The sequence below is a fragment of the Phyllobates terribilis genome, unplaced genomic scaffold, assembly GCF_046119375.1.
Source record: "Phyllobates terribilis strain yellow unplaced genomic scaffold, ASM4611937v1 Scaffold_12__6_contigs__length_324123572, whole genome shotgun sequence".
Lineage (NCBI taxonomy): Eukaryota > Metazoa > Chordata > Amphibia > Anura > Dendrobatidae > Phyllobates > Phyllobates terribilis.
Window position 1 is genome coordinate 260,831,044 of NW_027362772.1, and position 17,612 is coordinate 260,848,655.

The window sequence follows — 17,612 nt, forward strand, 5'->3', positions numbered from 1 at the left end:
CTACAGAGCTCCTAGCTGTTGCTTTCCCTGTGTCTGGAACTTCACTCTCAACTAGACTCAGCTCTGTCTCAGCCTCCAGTCTCTGGTCTCTCTGGAGCTTCACTTTCTCTCCTTTCTCCTCTAACCCCGCCCCAGATCCAGTTTATATAGGGCAGATTCCTCCCCTATCTGGTCTGGGACAGGAGGTGTTGCATGTTCAAGGGCTCCTGACCAGGGAACCTCCCACTTGCTCTCAGACGTGATATTTCTATCACTGTGGCAACCAGACCCCTGGAGTGCCACACTTTCCACCCAATAGATTTCAGGATTCGCATGATAGAAGCTCGTGAAATTCCCAATTCCAAAGAGGCTCTTCTGGTGGACTTTTTTGGACTCTGAACAAATGTTTCAGCAGCAAGTTGTTTATTATCTTCTGTACAGACTGTTTTTGGTCGACCAGTTTTTGGAGCATTAAGGATTGAGCCAGTGGCATTGAATTTGTCACGAATGCGGTAAATGGTTTGTCTCTTTGGGGCTTGAGTACCAAATGTTTCAACCCAATTTGCTCTAATGGTTTCAGCATTTTGAGATTTCCAATACGCTGTTAAAATCCATTTTCTTTGATTTGTATTTAAATTATTTGCCATTATGTGTTATCTGAATTATCTGAAAAGAAAACAGATTTGGGGGGATCTATCTGTGAAAACTAGATCTGTGAAACTGCTTCAGTTGCCCTTAGCAACCAATCAGATTCCACCTTTCATTTTCCAAAGAGTCTGTGAGGAATGAAAAGTGGAATCTGATTGGTTGCTAATGGCAACTGAGCCACTTTCACTTTACACCATGGTTGATAAATCTCCCCCTTCATAACCTTATTACACTTTCTGTCCACCCACTTTTGGACAACCCTGTGTGTATATATATATATATATATATATATATATATATATATATATATATATATATATTAGACACACACACACACACACACACACACACACACACACACACTGCTAAAATAAACATAATGGTTAAAATAGATTTATAGGTTTATAGGGCAATGTGCCGGTGGCAGCTTTTTTGCTCCCGCTGTAAATGTAGCCTATAGTGGCGAGGTGGATGCAACTAGCATATACTGGTTATATTGCTGACAATGGATGGAGACTGGGTCTTTTCCATGAAAAAAGTGTGAGACTGTAAATACCACCTGGAAATTTGTTGTAAAACCTAAAACTAAGGGAAGGGCTGCATGACCCCTATAAATTGCAGAGCCGTCGCATCCATTACACCGGCTGTGAATACTTTTTTGAAGGGGCCTCTTGATCTGTAACCAATTCTTGTTCCCTAGTGAGTGACTTATTACAACCACATTGTATTTATTCAATATTCCCCTTTTTATTTGATGGTTTTCATCCTGTAAAGGTTTCTTTCAGGGATCTCTAGGGATTGGGATGTTATGCAAGCATTGGCGTTCACAGTATTCGGATCTTTCCATATTGAAGCCGTACTGCGAGATCTGCGTCTAGCATCAGTTAATGAAATATGTTAGGAAATACCTGCCAAATTCTGTCGGGAGGACATATGTCTGCAAAGTAATTGAAAACATGGATTCGCTTATTAGATTGATGTCCAGAACGACATGTGACTTATTCTGCTTCTTAAATACTGTCAATTAGATCCCCCCAAAAAATTGGAGCAAAATTTTATTTTCTGCTCTCCAAAAGCAACTCACAAGTCAGAGACGTGAATGTGATTACTGCAGAGCGCTGGTAGAGACAATGTACAATAATTTTGTCATGCTGTCAATCAAATACGTGATTATATTCACAGACCGTAATAAAGCAAATAACACGCAGCATCCAGTAAGATATTGCACTTGGTTCAGCGCTCCTGAATTATATATGAAATTCTATTGTTTACATCGCAGATTTCATGCACTCGATTGTCGCGAACCTCAGTTTACTACTATCCATATAATCTTCATCTGTAGCTTCCACTTCCATCTTTTCTTCTGTTAACATCGATTCACTAATCATTTGCAGCTCTGTGTTGTTAAAAGAAGACACGGTCACTGTCTGTCACAAAATCAATACTCTCTGCCTCTGTTGCTGGGATTCTAATGTGCTAATTTGTCTATATACAGCTAAAAATGAAGGTAACCTATTATAAGGAGTTAGGTCCCCAAACCGCTAACTGGCTGGCACCAATCTGTTATCCAGGACAGTAAGGCTGTGTGCACATAACATCTTTGAGAATCCGGTGTGCCTGCATCATATTTGAAGCAGACGATGCTTCAGGAAAACGTTTTCCCTGGAGCGTCTTTTTTTTTTTTTTTAATACCAGAAGAAAGGACCGCTGCCAGAAAAAAGGACCAGTCACTTATTTTAGCCACTTCATGGCTTTAAAAGTCTAAAACGGTTAAAAGAAGTTACACAGTTACAAGTCAACAAGTCATTTCACATATGTTCATTGTTTTTGGTGCTTTTTAGGGCGATTCTCAGGTGTGCCACATACCCTTACGGGCTTTACAAGTTCTTCTTATTTTTTTTTATGGAAGATGAAGCATCTTACAGAAAATAAACTCTGAAGGCTCTATTCCTAAGCCTGTATACAGTCAACGGGGTGGAGCCTTTTTCTAGAGAAGTCAAGGCTTGTCCTTGCTTGACTGACATCCCGCAGGCTGGTACATCATCACAAGTCATCTCCAGTTGTATCAAGCGCATGCGAGAGGTACGGAAGAGGACGAGGGCAGTATAACTGATGTGGCTGCTGATGAAGCACCCAGCCTGTCCGACGTCAGTCCGGTTATGAGAGGGACTGACCAGAATAGCTTCCACCACAATCAATGATAAAAAATAAATTAATTCCAGCAGCAGAGTGTGATGATTGTGAGATGGATATTTTCCATTAAAAGTGCGATGTATTTCATAGTAAAATATTAATACAATAGAAGTTTAGGATTTATAGGAATTCCCTTTTCTTTTTTCATGTTTTGAGGGAGGAGAGTTGTATATTGATGCTTCTATGTGTAAGATAATTCATGAATGTAGGTTTGGTTGATATCTGATCTTCAACGATTCGTGAAACAGAAGGGCAGCAGTTTAACGTTCTGCTGGTTGGCTATGGGTCCTATCCAATGATGACCTTACCCAAAGATGGACAATCAACGTTTTCCTGAAGCATCGTCTGCTTCAAATATGATGCAGGCACACCGGAAAATCAATGTTTTACTCTTGTACCTATTTAAGGCTACTTTCACCAAAGTATAATATGTAAACACATTTATGGTTCTTGTTATGGCTGCAACAAGGGGTTTTACGGAGATCTCAGTTCAGTAGATTTGAGCAAAAAGATTCCCAAGGCCCTGGTCTAGTGGTCACGTCCAAAGTCCATGGTTGTCATGCCAGAGTCTTGCAACCCTCCTCTGAGCTGCCAGGATCCCCGGAGCCTCTTCTCATTGGTAGAACTGGCATAACGTCGTGTGTGCAACAACGTGAAGCCACGTCACAACTATGACGTTGCACCAGGCCTTTTGGGGATCACAGCAGGTCATTGGAGGTTTACAGCCCTCTAGTCCTGCAGCAGTGGTCTACAGACATGGCCACAGGACCATGGTCCTGAAAATCTTTTTATCTAACTGTATAGCTCAGAGGAAGGACAGCATGGGTCCAGGTGCCGAGGCCGAATTATGGACTTATGAAATCAAACCGCAGATGACGATTGGCACCATTTGGGCTTCATAAACCATGCTTATTCTGATGACCGAGTTCCACCACCAGTTATTAGAAAAGTGTATTTCAGCAGCCCCTTCCACATTGACCCTTCACATTACTGCATTCCCCCATGTTTTGGCCTTCACATCACTATAAAGTCATTCTAATAACTTCATGGTTGGCTGGAGATTATAATTATTCCGTCTGCAATTAAAATACTAAACTGGCGTTTTCTCCAAGAACCCATGGCACCCTGCGTCCTCCAGGCCTCACATTTTCTGATGGATGTTGTCTGTAAATATGAATCCACCCCCACCAAAAATCCTTGGGCCTCATTAGGACCTGACATCATTAATTTTGTTGCAGAGTATTTGATTCTCTCTACTTACTTGCAAAAAACATTGATTTTTTTCTAACTGTAGAAAGTGTACTCTTAGGCAAGTGCCTAATACATTTTATGACTAGCTATGCTTTATGGCTATTAACAACGAGAATAATGGGAAGACACACATTTATTGCAGTATTGAGGTCACAAGCACCATACCCAATAAATTAACATTTTATGCTATAGTGGGCCCAGGGCAATAATCGCACCTGAACTCTCTTGCCTTAGGAGGCCCAACTGCCACATAAGAAGCCTACAAGATAGACGATGACATCTAAGAGGACCATTAGGTTCCTCTGACATAAATATGTACAGCGGGGAAAAAAGTATTTAGTCAGCCACCAATTGTGAAAGTTCTCCCACTTAAAAAGATGAGAGAGGCCTGTAATTGACATCATAGGTAGACCTCAACTATGAGAGACAAAATGAGAAAACAAATCCTGAAAATCGCATTGTCTGATTTGGAAACAATTTTTTTCAAATTTTGGTGGAAAATAAGCATTTGGTCAATTACAAACAAGCAAGATTTCTGGCTCTCACAGACCTGTAACTTCTTCTTTAAGAGGCTCCTCTGTCCTCCACTCATTACCTGTAGTACTGGCACCTGTTTGAACTTGTTATCAGTATAAAAGACACCTGTCCGCAACCTCAAACAGTCACACTCCAAACTCCACTATGGGGAAGACCAAAGAGCTGTCAAAGGACACCAGAAACAAAATTGTAGCCCTGCACCAGGCTGGGAAGACTGAATCTGCAATAGGCAAGCAGCTTGGTGTGAAGAAATCAACTGTGGGAGCAATAATTAGAAAATGGAAGACATACAAGACAACTTGTCTTGATCTGGGGCTCCACACAAGATCTCACCCCTTGGGGTCAAAATGATCTCAAGAACGGTGAGCTACTGTGTGTGAAAAGGAAAAAGAAACACCAGCTCACCTGAGTATAAGCGTCCTGGGGCACGGAGTGCGAAGAACCACCTCGGAACTGGTACAAGTGAAAAAAGAAAGGAGCTCCAGCCACAGGTAAGTCCCAAAAAGTCTTCTTTATTAGATAAAATACAGATGCATCAGCACATGTCCAAAAAAACCCGTAAGAGCAACGCGTTTCGAACGCTAATGGTGCATTCTTTGTCCAAGCAAGCTTGGACAAAGAACGCACCATTAGCGTTCGAAACGCGTTACTCTTACAGTTTTTTTTGGACATGTGCTGATGCATCTGTATTTTATCTAATAGAAGACTTATGGGACTTACCTGTGGCTGGAGCTCCTTTCTTTTTTCACAGCTACTGTGTGTGCCCGCTCCACCGCCGCTACCTCCCTCCCCCGCTGCTATGGAGCCCCCCGGCTCACATGCCCCATAGCAGTGGCGTGGTCTGCCGCCATTGGCGGTATGCCACTGGGTCACTGAACCGGATCGCGGCTCTGGATCTCCCCGGTCGGAGAACCGGCTGCTCTTCTAACAAGCGGTTCCACCGAACCGGGGAGAACGGGCTGAATCCCACCCCTGGACACCCCTAATTCAACTAGTAATGCCAACTTGTCAACTTATTCATACATGTCCATGAAGGATAAGAAACATGACACAGAGTTCTAAGAAAAGATCATCCAGAATTATGAGATAATCAAGAATACATATGTCTACTAAAATGGAAATATCACCAGGTCAAAAAGGGCCAGTTTCTGCTTACTTTATTCCCATTGCTCCCTGGAATACTCCTCCTTTTGTTATTTTTAAATCTGCCATATGCTTCCAGAAATATGGGCCTTTTTATTTAGTTCTCATTTTTATTTACTATACCAAGGGTGGTGTGACTCACAGGATCCTCTGGGGTGTGTTTGTAGTCTGCAATGCATGATTACCCTGTGAGCCACACGCCCGTAGTAAGGACCATAAAAATTAGCACTAAAAAAAGACCCATATCTCTAGAGCCGTATAACAGAATTTAAAAAAAGAAAAAAACTGGAATAATCAGGGAAGCAGCGGAAATAACACAAGAGTAATAACTGACCTAGTTTGACCTAATGACATGTGCTCTTCATTGATGAGCCCCATTATTAATTTTGTAATTACCCCAGATCACTTATTGGACATAGCGGTTGTTATCCAGCGGGTGAAATAAGTATTGAACATGTCACCAAATTTCTAAGTAAATATATTTCTAAAGGAGCTTTTGACATGAAATTCTCACCAGATGACACAGGAAAAAAGTATTGAACAAGCTTTCTGAAATGTATTCAGTACTTCGTTCAAAAGCTTTTGTTGGTGATCACAACTTCAAGACACCTCCTGTATGGAGAAACTAGTCTCAGGCATTGCTCAGGTGTGATTTTTGGCCCATTCTTCCACACAAACAAATCCTGAAGGTTCTGTGGGCTCCTTCTATGAACTCTGAGCTTTAGTTCCTTCCACAAATGTTCTATTGGATTCAGGTTAGGTGATCGGCTGGGCCATTCTAGCAGCTTATTTTTTTTTCTCTGAAACCAATTGAGAGTTTCCTTGGCTGTGTGTTAGGGATCATTGTTTTGCTGAAATGTCCACCCTCGTTTCATCTTCATCATCCTGGTAGATGGAAGCAGATTTTTATCAAGAATGTCTCGGTACATGCGTTCATTCATCCTTCCTTCAATCATATGAAGTTTGCCAGTGCTGTATGCTGAAAAACAGCCCCAAACCATGATGTTCCCATCTCCAAAGTTCACTGTTGGGATGGTGTTTTTGGAGTGATATGCAGTGCCTTTTGGCCTCCAAACATGATGTGTATTATGTCATCCAAAGAGTTAAATTTTGGTCTCATCTGACGAGACGATATTCTCACAGAATTTCACAAGCTTGTCTAAATGCTGTTGAACAAACTTTAAACATGCTTGAACATGCTTTTTGTTCAGCAATGGAGTCTTGTGTGGTGAGCGTGCATACAGGCCATGGAAATTGAGTGCATTACTTATAGTTTTCCTTTAAATAATTATTCCTGCTGATTCCAGGTCTTTCTGTAGCTCTCTACAGGTAGTCCTTGGCTCTTGGACAACTCTTCGGATAATTCTTTTCACTCTTCTGTCGGAAATCTTGTGGTGAGCATCTGGTCGTGGCCGGTTTATGGTGAAATGATGTTCTTTCCACCTTCGGATTATGGCCTCAACAGTGCTCATTGGAATCTTTAGTAGTTTAGTAGTTCAGTAGTTTGTTTTGCGACAATAAAGTTGAGAAGGTCTTGAGACAGCTCACTGATTTTACCCATCATGAGATGTTTCTTGTGGGGCACCTTTGTAATGAGACACCTTTCTATAGGCCATCAGTTGAACAAGCTGATATTATTTCTCACTAAGTGGCAGGATTGCTTTCTGATTACTGATGGATTTCAGCTGGTGTCATCACTTTCCATGGTTCTTTTGCAACTTTCTTTGTTCAAGTGTTCAATACTTTTTCCCTGTGTTATTTCTCATTATTAGATATAACTTAATTTATGTACATCTATGGTTTGATTTCTTTGCCTGTTTGGATTGGATGGGTTGTTACCGACATCCGGTGAAAATCTCATGTCAATAGCGCCTTTAGAAATATATTTACTTAGGAAATTGATGACGTGTTCAATACTTATTTCACCCGTTGTACATGATGTAGCTGATATAAAAACATGTCTCGGTCCCACCTTATTATTGAGACCACCCCTCTTTATGAGAGAAGAGGGCACACTGGGGCCAACTTCCCCATCACCCCTGATCTGCCTATACACAGAGCATCGTCTACGATATATCTATAAATCCTCCTCCTCCTGGGGTACGTGACTATAATGATTGAATCCAGGAGCTGCTAATTATTGGACAGAAAACAAGAGTGATAACCCTAGTAACAGGAATAAAATAACATATCCTTGGCAACAGAAAGCAATGGATTTGGAAAGTGAACGTAACGTGAAAATCTGCTTTTCTTTTAGGTTTCACCGTGACAGCCATGAAGAAGTCCCTGGTTCTGGTCTTCACACTTGTCATCCTGTGGATGGAGGACACGGGTCAGTAAACTAAATATATTAGTGCACTAAATTTCAGTCTGAAATCTACATTCCCTCATTTTTTTTTCATCCTTACCTCCCTTCAAGAGCAATTTTGCAGCCCTGATCCAAGTTTCACATTTTACTTTCAAGGGAGCGCCTCTCCCAGTAATACAGGCTGGATGTGAAGTCTGAGTGCATCCAGGGTGCCACTGTCTTCACTTGCTATAGTGTATATTTTACACTACACTTTCTTTAATGTATCGGCACCTCTCCAGTTCTGTAATTTCTACTTCATGTGCAATTTTTCAGTATAAAACCTACACAGCTGGAATAACATGGCCAGACTCTGACTCATGATTCGGGCAGCATGAATGACGCGACTGGCACCTATTAACTTTGCATTAGGATGCAAATAAACAATAAAAATAAATTATGTGCAAAAGCCTTTAAAGAGGTTGTCCACTACTTTAACATTGATGACCTATCCTTAGGATGGGTCATCAGTGTCTGATCAGTGGGGGTGCCAGATATCTGGCACCCCCGCCGATCAGCTGTTCTAGGTGCGGTCAGGGACCAAAAGTGCTCAGTTACAGAGCTGCTCCATCTACTGATAGTGGTTGCTGCTGGGTACTGCACATCGCCCCCTATTCAAATCAATGGCAGCTCCATAACTGAGCACTTCCTGCCACTGAGAACAGCTGATCGTCAACAGCTGACCCACCGATCAGACATTGATGACCTATCCTAAGGACAGGTGATCAATGTTAAAGTAGTGGACAACCCCTTTATGGTTGGTGGGTTGTTTTTTTGGAGTATATCACATGTTATGGTAAAGGCAATATTTCAGCGTCGGTCTGTAGGACTGCCATAGAGAAAATTAGGAAATTCGGACTGTCACTAAGTAAGAGGTATTTTTTCGCACTTAACAACATAGACCCACAAGAGGAAAAATAGACCACTACTGTCACGCAAGGTGAGGGAAGGAACAAGTGTACAACGATGGGAAGAGGGGTAAGGGAGTCCAACAACTAGGGAAAGGGGGAGTGGAAACCCCTAGGCAGATCTAATATCACCCTGACTACCCTATCGTTCCTATATAGGTTCTGCACCTATTGCCAAGCAGGAACCTAATCCCTGAATGTCCCTAGAGCTAGGCCCTAGGTAAGGAGGGGACGGGTGAGCACTAGTCAGGCCACACTGTAACTAAAGAGAACAAGCTAAACAAACAAAGGGGATACACTAAGCTTGAGAAGACACCAGAGCGATAACGCAAACTGTCCTCCAAGGTAAGTCCAAGAAGAAACTAACCGACTACTAGTACTCCAAGCATGGACAGAGGAACGTAGAACTATCACCGGCGACTCTCTGGAGACACTAAAAGTTTTCAACTACCAAGCAAGGATGTGTTAATTAGCAGCAGGAAATGGAGGTCACTCCTGGGTACTAAAGGAAGCAGGATATTACTACACTACAGAGATGAGAGGATCAAGAAGGCGTCTGCAATGCCAAGAGCAGTGACCTTCTACAGCTGGATCCAGAATGACTGTTTGTCACACTTGATACACCCATGACAACTACCTTGCCTAAAAGTGCCACGTAAGCCTTCTCTGTGCAGTAGAAGGGAGGTCTCGTAATCTTATTTTGGCAGCAAAGCGTCGGTAAGAGGTGTAATGACACACTGGGTAGACTTCACCACCAACGGTGTTTAAGAAAAATGAGCACATACTAAGAGTTTAAAGGGAGAAAATAAGAAATCTGTAGCATCGTTTCTTAGCTTTACCATTCCTCTGTTATTCTTCTTGGAAAAATATAAACAAATTGACAACTGGGTGTTACCATTTTCCTTATTTTTGTCCAATCAATGTGGATATTGTATATGGACATACCCACAACTGCTATCACCCAGTTGTCATTTTATTAATATATTTCAAGTAGGAGGAATGGAGGACTAACAAAAAGAGTTTTAATAAAAGATGTTTCGCCATGGATTTGTCAAGGGAGCAGACAGGTCTTCCTAAATGTATTTACACTTGTATTCCATGAAGTACACACATTATTCCCTAACGATTAATGGCCTAAATTCTACATTCTCAAGTGAACAGGTTACTCACCAGTGGCATAGTGTGTGGGGGGTACAGAGGTGGTGAACCAAATTCTATTAGGGCACCAAATTTTGGAACCCGCCCCCATTCTCAAATTGTATAAGAGGACGACCGGTAAACAATACGAGTGCAGCCAGTGAGCTGAACCAGTTAAGTGGCCGGGGGCAGCTGTGTCATCTTGGTCTCTGCTGCCAGTTCCTATGCAGAATGCAGAAGGTGACACGAGTTTGTCATTGGCTGCAGTGCTCTGCATAGGCAGGGACAAAGATGACAGAGGCTGGACCAGGAAAGTTTAAATCATGTGCACTGTTCTCTCCCACAACTCCCAGCCTCAACTCTCACTTGTAATTTTGCGAGATCAGAGACCTGTTGGTAGAGATTTCACAAATTTGAAAGTTTCCCCTATATTAAAATAAATAAAAATAACATTTATAATAAATGTTACATTAGTACACGCTTTACAATTTTGACTAGGGTTAGGTTTAGAGTTGGGGCTTAAGTTAGGACTAGAGTAAAAAAAAAATAGTTACATAAATATTTTTTATTGCTATTTTTTTTACAATTTTGACTTATGGTTAGGGTTAGAGTAGGGGCTCAGGTTAGGGCTAGAGTAAAAAAAAAAAAATATTCCAACAATGTATAACTTTTTATTTTTCACTTTTATTAAAAAAGAAAATGTATTTTTAAAAAAGAATTTGAGCAAAAAGAAACTAATTACTGTACATCAGTACTTTCTTATAGTACAATGCATGTGCATGGGGAAGAAGGGGTTCCATACTGGATCGCAATCCTGTCCTCGGGTTGGGGGGGGTGCAATATACTAGCCTTGCCTTGGGCACTGGCAACCCACTGGTACTCATAGCAAATGTATTCTACGACGGGGAAAATTAAAAACGGACACAGATGTAACTTTTAAAGTCCGTTTCTATAAGACAGATGGTGTCCGTCTCCTGCTACAGGTACATAAATGTAAATATAAAGTCTGTATAGTCGCAGGATAAACTAAACCTGAGCCGTCTGGTTTACTGGATGTTCATATAGAAATAAACTCCCTATATAAGATCAACATTCACTTTGTAGCAAAGAAATGGTTAATGAGCCATGTTCTCGGTCATCTGGATCCAATTCAACTCAAATATGCCTTTGTATAAGGGATACAACGATGTCTTTGTTATAGCCATCAGTTATACAGCTCCCCATGGTAGGGATCTCATTATTACCATACATCACACTGAATATTAGCCAAGATTTCACTGCAGATCGGGCCGGTATTATATCAGCACATCTCCAAATAACTTCTACACCATCTTCAGAGAAGAAGAGGACGGGAACTCTAGCATCACCTATTGGATGTAGCAATCCTAAAAGCCAATATCGACAGTTTAACGAGACTTGCCACATGATGTAGGATTAGATTTCCCAGAGGATCATTGCATGGCCTATAAGTCTCCTTATGCCAAATTGGCACTCAAAATATTTCCACTTAGATCCCCTGTCAGAGGCCTCTCATCCATCCAAATCAGATATTTTGCTTGTACTGATGAGGAGCAAACACTCCGAAACATGTGTCTGCAAATGGGAGTGTATGGGTTGGCTTCTTGCCCGAAGTCATGTGGCTCGTTGAAGGGTCAATATTGACTTTTAAGATTGCTACATTCAATAGATGTTCTAGACCTCTTCTTCTCTGAAGAGGTTATGTGCATTTTTTATTTTCCAGAGGATCATGCATGGCCTATAAGTCTCCTTACACTGACTTGGCACTCTCCACAAGGAGAATCGTTCCCCTTTAGACTCACAAATACTCACATATTAGCCCGGAGCTGTTCCTCCTGCTGTACCCATAGAAATCATACCTAGTTCTCTGTATCTTCCAAAATAGCAGTCTCTGGGCACCAGGTTACCAAACCTACGTATAAGTATACACAGGAGCTGCTGGCTGTATATAGCTGGCACCCCACTCTTGTGGCCGAGACCGGAGATGACTGTGATCTTGGCTTTTAATCCCTTACATGTCACACTCAATTGTGACTGCAACACCTAAGTGGTTTTGCAGAGGGAGAAGGCTCCTTCTGGAATCCACTCATCACCCCCCATGATGTGATTGTGGGGTGTTGCCAATAGATTTCCAAGGCAGCTAAAGGACTAGCATTGACCCCAAGTTCTACCATGTAAATAGCCAACTTAAATTCTACAGAAGCCATCGGAGGTTTGCATGTTCAAGGGGCTATGGATAAGTGTAAATTTTTCGTACTGGTACCATAAAAGTCGGAATGGACTCGGGGTTTCTATTCCTTTAAAGAGGAGGTGTCATCAGGTCAAAAGTGTCCAGTTTTTACTTTTATTTTATTCCTGCTTCCCCACTACGTACGCCGGTTGTTTTTTTTTTTTTTTTAAATCCGCCTTAGAATTCCGAGAATTCCGGAGATATGGACCTTTTAATTTAGTTCTACTTTTTATGGTCTCTACTCAGGGGTGTGGCTCACATGATCCTCTGGGGCGTGTCTTTAGCCAGCTTTGCATAATTAACCTGTAAGCCACGCCTCTTGGTAAAGACCATAGAAATTACCATTAAATAAAAAGGCCCATATCTCTGGAACCGTATGACGGATTTAAAAAAAACCAAAAACTGGAATACTCAGGAGAGCAGCGGGAATAAAAGAAGAGAAATAACTGGCCACATATGCCCTGGTTACAAGTCCCCTTTGTTATGTTCTGCTACCAGAGCTAAGGAAAGAGAGGAGATCTGTCCCTACGATAGAACTCAGCTTAATCCCTACGATGTAACAGGGGACCTGATCCTGCGATCAGACCTGCTAAAGTCCTAAGCTAGTCTGTACGGAGACCTATAGATGTGGGGAAGGAATCCCTACAAGTACTAAGGACTGGGAGGAATATGGGACACCTCCTAACAGAAATAGTAGCAGACAGACGAACAAACAAAATATATAGAACATAGAGGTCAGTAGACCAAGCAAACTAACAGAGCAAGACACAGAGCACAGGCTAGCTAGAAAGTAGATATACAATGAAGTCCAGCAAAGCCAGAAGGGCGGAGCAGGATTAAATAGGCCAACAAGGTCATGTGACCAGCAAAGGAAAAAAAACCTAAGAGCAAGGTTCTAACAGTACCCCCCCTTCTAAGAGGATCCTCCGGATCCCCTAGGACCAGGCTTATCAGGAAATCTCCTGTGAAACGCTCTGATAAGTCTGGACGCGGAAACATCATCCGACCTCACCCAAGAGTTATCCTCCTTCATGCGCAACAGATTGTATGCCCCCTTAAGGTCAATTTTAGAGAACCACTTGGCCCCCATTAACTGGTTAAACAGATCAGGAATCAATGGCAGTGGGTAAGGATTGCGTACAGTAATTTTGTTAATCTCACGAAAATCCAGACAAGGACGTAAACCGCCGTCCTTTTTTTTTTACAAAAAAAAATCCAACCGCCACAGGAGACTTAGAGGGCCTAATGTGACCGGCGGCCAAACTTGTCTGTATGTATTCCTCCAAAGCCTTCCTCTCAGGAATAGTAAGGTTAAATAAACGACTTTTAGGAAGAGTCGCTCCAGGGACAAATTCAATAGAACAATCATAGTCTCTATGGGGAGGCAAAACCTGCGATTCCTTCTCAGAAAAAACTCTCCAAAAATCCTGAATAGGAACAGGCAATTCTCCCCTATCCAAAGCTGCAATACGCCCGTTACAACACTTGTCATAACATTTATGGCTCCAGGATTTAATTTCACTGGTAGACCAATCCAGTACAGGATTGTGAAATTTTAACCAGGGCAATCCCAATATTACTGGAGAAGGCAAGTTATTCAACACTACCAAATCCAATTTCTCATGGTGAACACCATTAATAGTGAGAGGAAATTCACAGACCTTGAGAGTAATATTCTTCAAAGGGGAACCATCCACAGAAACCACAGCAATGGGGGATGATAAAGGTTCAGGTTCTAAATTGAGTCTTTCCACGAATCCCCCATCAATTACATTCAGAGTAGACCCGCAATCAACAAACACCCGAAATTCCATTAATTTTTTCTGAGCAATCGTGGAAGCAGCTAAAAATACACCCTTGGAATTTAAACAGGCAATACGGGCGTGACTGACCATTTTTTTTTCTTTCTTCATACGAAGCTCACAGCCTTTAATCAAATGACCAGATTTTCCGCAATAGAAACACAAGCCTTCAGAAAATCGACGGTCTTTTTCTTGAGAGCGAGGTGCCACCGATCCAATCTCCATCGGTTCACCACTGTTAGTACACACATTCTCATAACCAGAAACTGACATAGCAGAGGATTTGCTCTCATTAACCCTAGCACGCAGTCTCCTATCCACCCGTATAGCTAATTGCATAGCCTGTTGCAAATCTTCAGGTGTAGGATAAGCAATTAGCAGGTCTTTAACCCTTTCACTGAGCCCAGCAAGAAATAGACTTTTCAGAGCAGAATCGTTCCACCCTGTTTGAGTAGACCAACGACGGAAATGAGTACAATATTTTTCCACATTACCTGATCCATGTTTTAAACGTCTCAACTCAGTCTCAGCTGATGCGACACGGTCAGGATCATCATAGAATAGTCCCAAAGCAGAAAAAAAAACTATCCACTGATCTGAAGCATGTATCACTAGGTTGCAAAGAAAAGGCCCACTCCTGAGGTTCTTTGCGCAAAAGTGACATTATGAACCCTACGTGCTGGGATTCATCCCCAGAGGACTTAGGTCTCAAACGAAAATACAATAAGCAAGCATTTTTTAATGAAAAAAATTCTCGGTGTTCACCAAAAAATAAATCCGGCAAACATACCTTAGGCTCCAAGAAATGTGCTCCAGGACAGTTACTCACGTGCTGACGGAGCTCGGCCACCTCCAGAGAGAGTCCCTGCAGGCGATGAACCAAATCCTGAACCGACACCATGATGGAACAGAAAAATCTTTCCTTAGAGAATTTGCTGGCTGGACTTACTGTTATGTTCTGCTACCAGAGCTAAGGAAAGAGAGGAGATCTGTCCCTACGATAGAACTCAGCTTAATCCCTACGATGTAACAGGGGACCTGATCCTGCGATCAGACCTGCTAAAGTCCTAAGCTAGTCTGTACGGAGACCTATAGATGTGGGGAAGGAATCCCTACAAGTACTAAGGACTGGGAGGAATATGGGACACCTCCTAACAGAAATAGTAGCAGACAGACGAACAAACAAAATATATAGAACATAGAGGTCAGTAGACCAAGCAAACTAACAGAGCAAGACACAGAGCACAGGCTAGCTAGAAAGTAGATATACAATGAAGTCCAGCAAAGCCAGAAGGGCGGAGCAGGATTAAATAGGCCAACAAGGTCATGTGACCAGCAAAGGAAAAAAAAACTAAGAGCAAGGTTCTAACACCCTTTAAGTGTACATTGCAGCCTGAAGATAAAATCTGTTCATAAAAGTAAAGAAAAAAAATCTGGGAACCTTTGTTCTAAATCCCCAAATATTTCTCCAGTTGTTGTTGGATGTAAATATCTGTCGGTACAATAGCAAATGAGCAATTATACCAGGGTGGAAGCTCGTTGCGCCTCACTGGGGATATTTTATACCAACTCCCAATTATTTACGGTTCCATAGAGGACGACAGTTGGAATAAAGACCAGATAAAGGTTTTGCCGGCCTCGTACTGTGAGGCGCTGGGGCATCTGACAGCATCAATTGATAGACTCGTCTTCTTGGAATATTCTCCGGCAGCTCCTTCAACTTGACTTGAAAAGAACTTTTATCTACGAGAGGCTTTGAATAGGCAACAAGACGACGCATTCTCTGAGCAGTCAACTCAAGCCGAGAGGAGGAAAACAGCCCGGGTTGTTTTACAACTCTTCCAAGTCTTGCCAATGATTATGTAGAGGATGGAAAAAAAGAAAAGAAAGAATCTCAGGAAAACTGGCAACGTAGTCTGAGTCGGACCAGCCAGTGCTTTGTTTTTTTGGGTTTTTTTATCTTGTAATTCTATTTTCATGACATTTAATAGGACATGAGGTCTGGAGACAACAAGTGGTCAGAACTTCCCCTTGTTGATGACCCCAGAGAAATCTCTGAACAGTACAAGTCCCTGTCCTTTGTAATGAATGTGACTGATTTATGGGTTATGCGGAAGGATTTTTACATCTTTATCCTAATTATGAAATGCTGATAACAATTTTTCTTTTTTATTGTTTGCCTTTAAGGTGCAGAAGAATCAGACGGATTTCACTTAAAGGTAAAAACATCTGGAACCAGAGAGAGAAAGGAGCATAGCAACAACTGTTTCCATGGTTACTGAGGAAGGGTTGAGTCACTCACAACATGTCTTCCATATGGCAGTAACATCCACGTCTTATTCTCTAGCTGACAACGTCTCCCAGCAGCCCAGAGTTAGGGCTCCTTAACAGGTCACATAGAAGGTCCATGGATCTCGTAGATTTTTTGGCCAATAACTAAATGCAAGCAGAGGAAAGATGGTGGAAATGAGGAGATTCAGAGACGCGGGGGCACATTTTTATTTTAAAGGGGTTTTGCCAAACCCCTATCCCCTGACGCAGTTTATATTTTATAAAAACTATAGTTTACTCATCCTCACCTGGTCCACCGCTGCTCCCGTGTGTCTATTTTTGTCACCAGTACTGATGTCACGTTGACAAAGCTGCAGCCAATCAGTGAGTTGGGCACAGCGCTTCCTAAGTGGATGGCACAAGCAGCTGATTGGCTGCAGTGCTGTCAATGCTGTGATGTCAGCGCTGAAGACAATAACAGTCACCGGGAATAGCGGTGGAGATGCAGTGACGGACCTGGGGAGGGTGAGCAGGGTACAGTTTGTTTGCAAACTGCATCGGGGAACAGGGGGATTTCTGAAACCAGAAACCCCTTTGACTGAAGCAATTTATATAGGACTTGCAATCACTCCCATAACTCTTCAGGGGTCAGTGTTTAAGACATGGCGCCAAGGAGACTCAACAGCTTTTCTAGGAGGAAGCTAGAAATTATACCAAGGCTGAATTCAATAAGTAGGGTTGGTGGCCTTATGGCTTGTCATTTTTATTTTTTTTAGGGAAGGGGGGAGAGAGGCTTACAAATCCTAACACCAACCATAAAAATAATTGAAGAAAACAAAAAGGAGAAAATCGGCACTCCAACATGTAAAATCTGAAAAAAACTTGATTGGATCATTTAAAAACGGGGAAAAAATTTTAAATTCTGACTAGTTCTAATTCTAATTAGAACTTTCAATTGTATCCCTGTTTTTAAATGATCCAAATAAAGTTTTTTCATATTTTACCTGTTGGAGTGCCGATTTTCTCCTTTTTGTTTTCTTCATATGGCTGTACTCACCAGGGGGACCGGCACCCTTCAGTGGGTTATCTTCACCCTGTTTGGATTCAGCGTTGCAGCTCCCTAACTCTCCCTCCTGTTTCTCCATAAA

The 17,612-nt window shown here is 42.0% G+C and overlaps 1 protein-coding gene across 1 annotated transcript in view; it reads left to right on the forward strand.

Annotated features, from left to right (window-relative positions):
* Positions 1-17,612, forward strand: part of LOC141172566 (probable glutamate receptor) — a 54,293-nt gene that overhangs the window by 11,885 nt on the left and 24,796 nt on the right. The window contains exons 2-3 of the mRNA XM_073656917.1: positions 8,009-8,083; positions 16,381-16,412. Coding sequence (XP_073513018.1) covers positions 8,026-8,083; positions 16,381-16,412 — 90 coding nt within the window. The 5' untranslated portion in view covers positions 8,009-8,025. The remainder of the gene's footprint in view (positions 1-8,008; positions 8,084-16,380; positions 16,413-17,612) is intronic.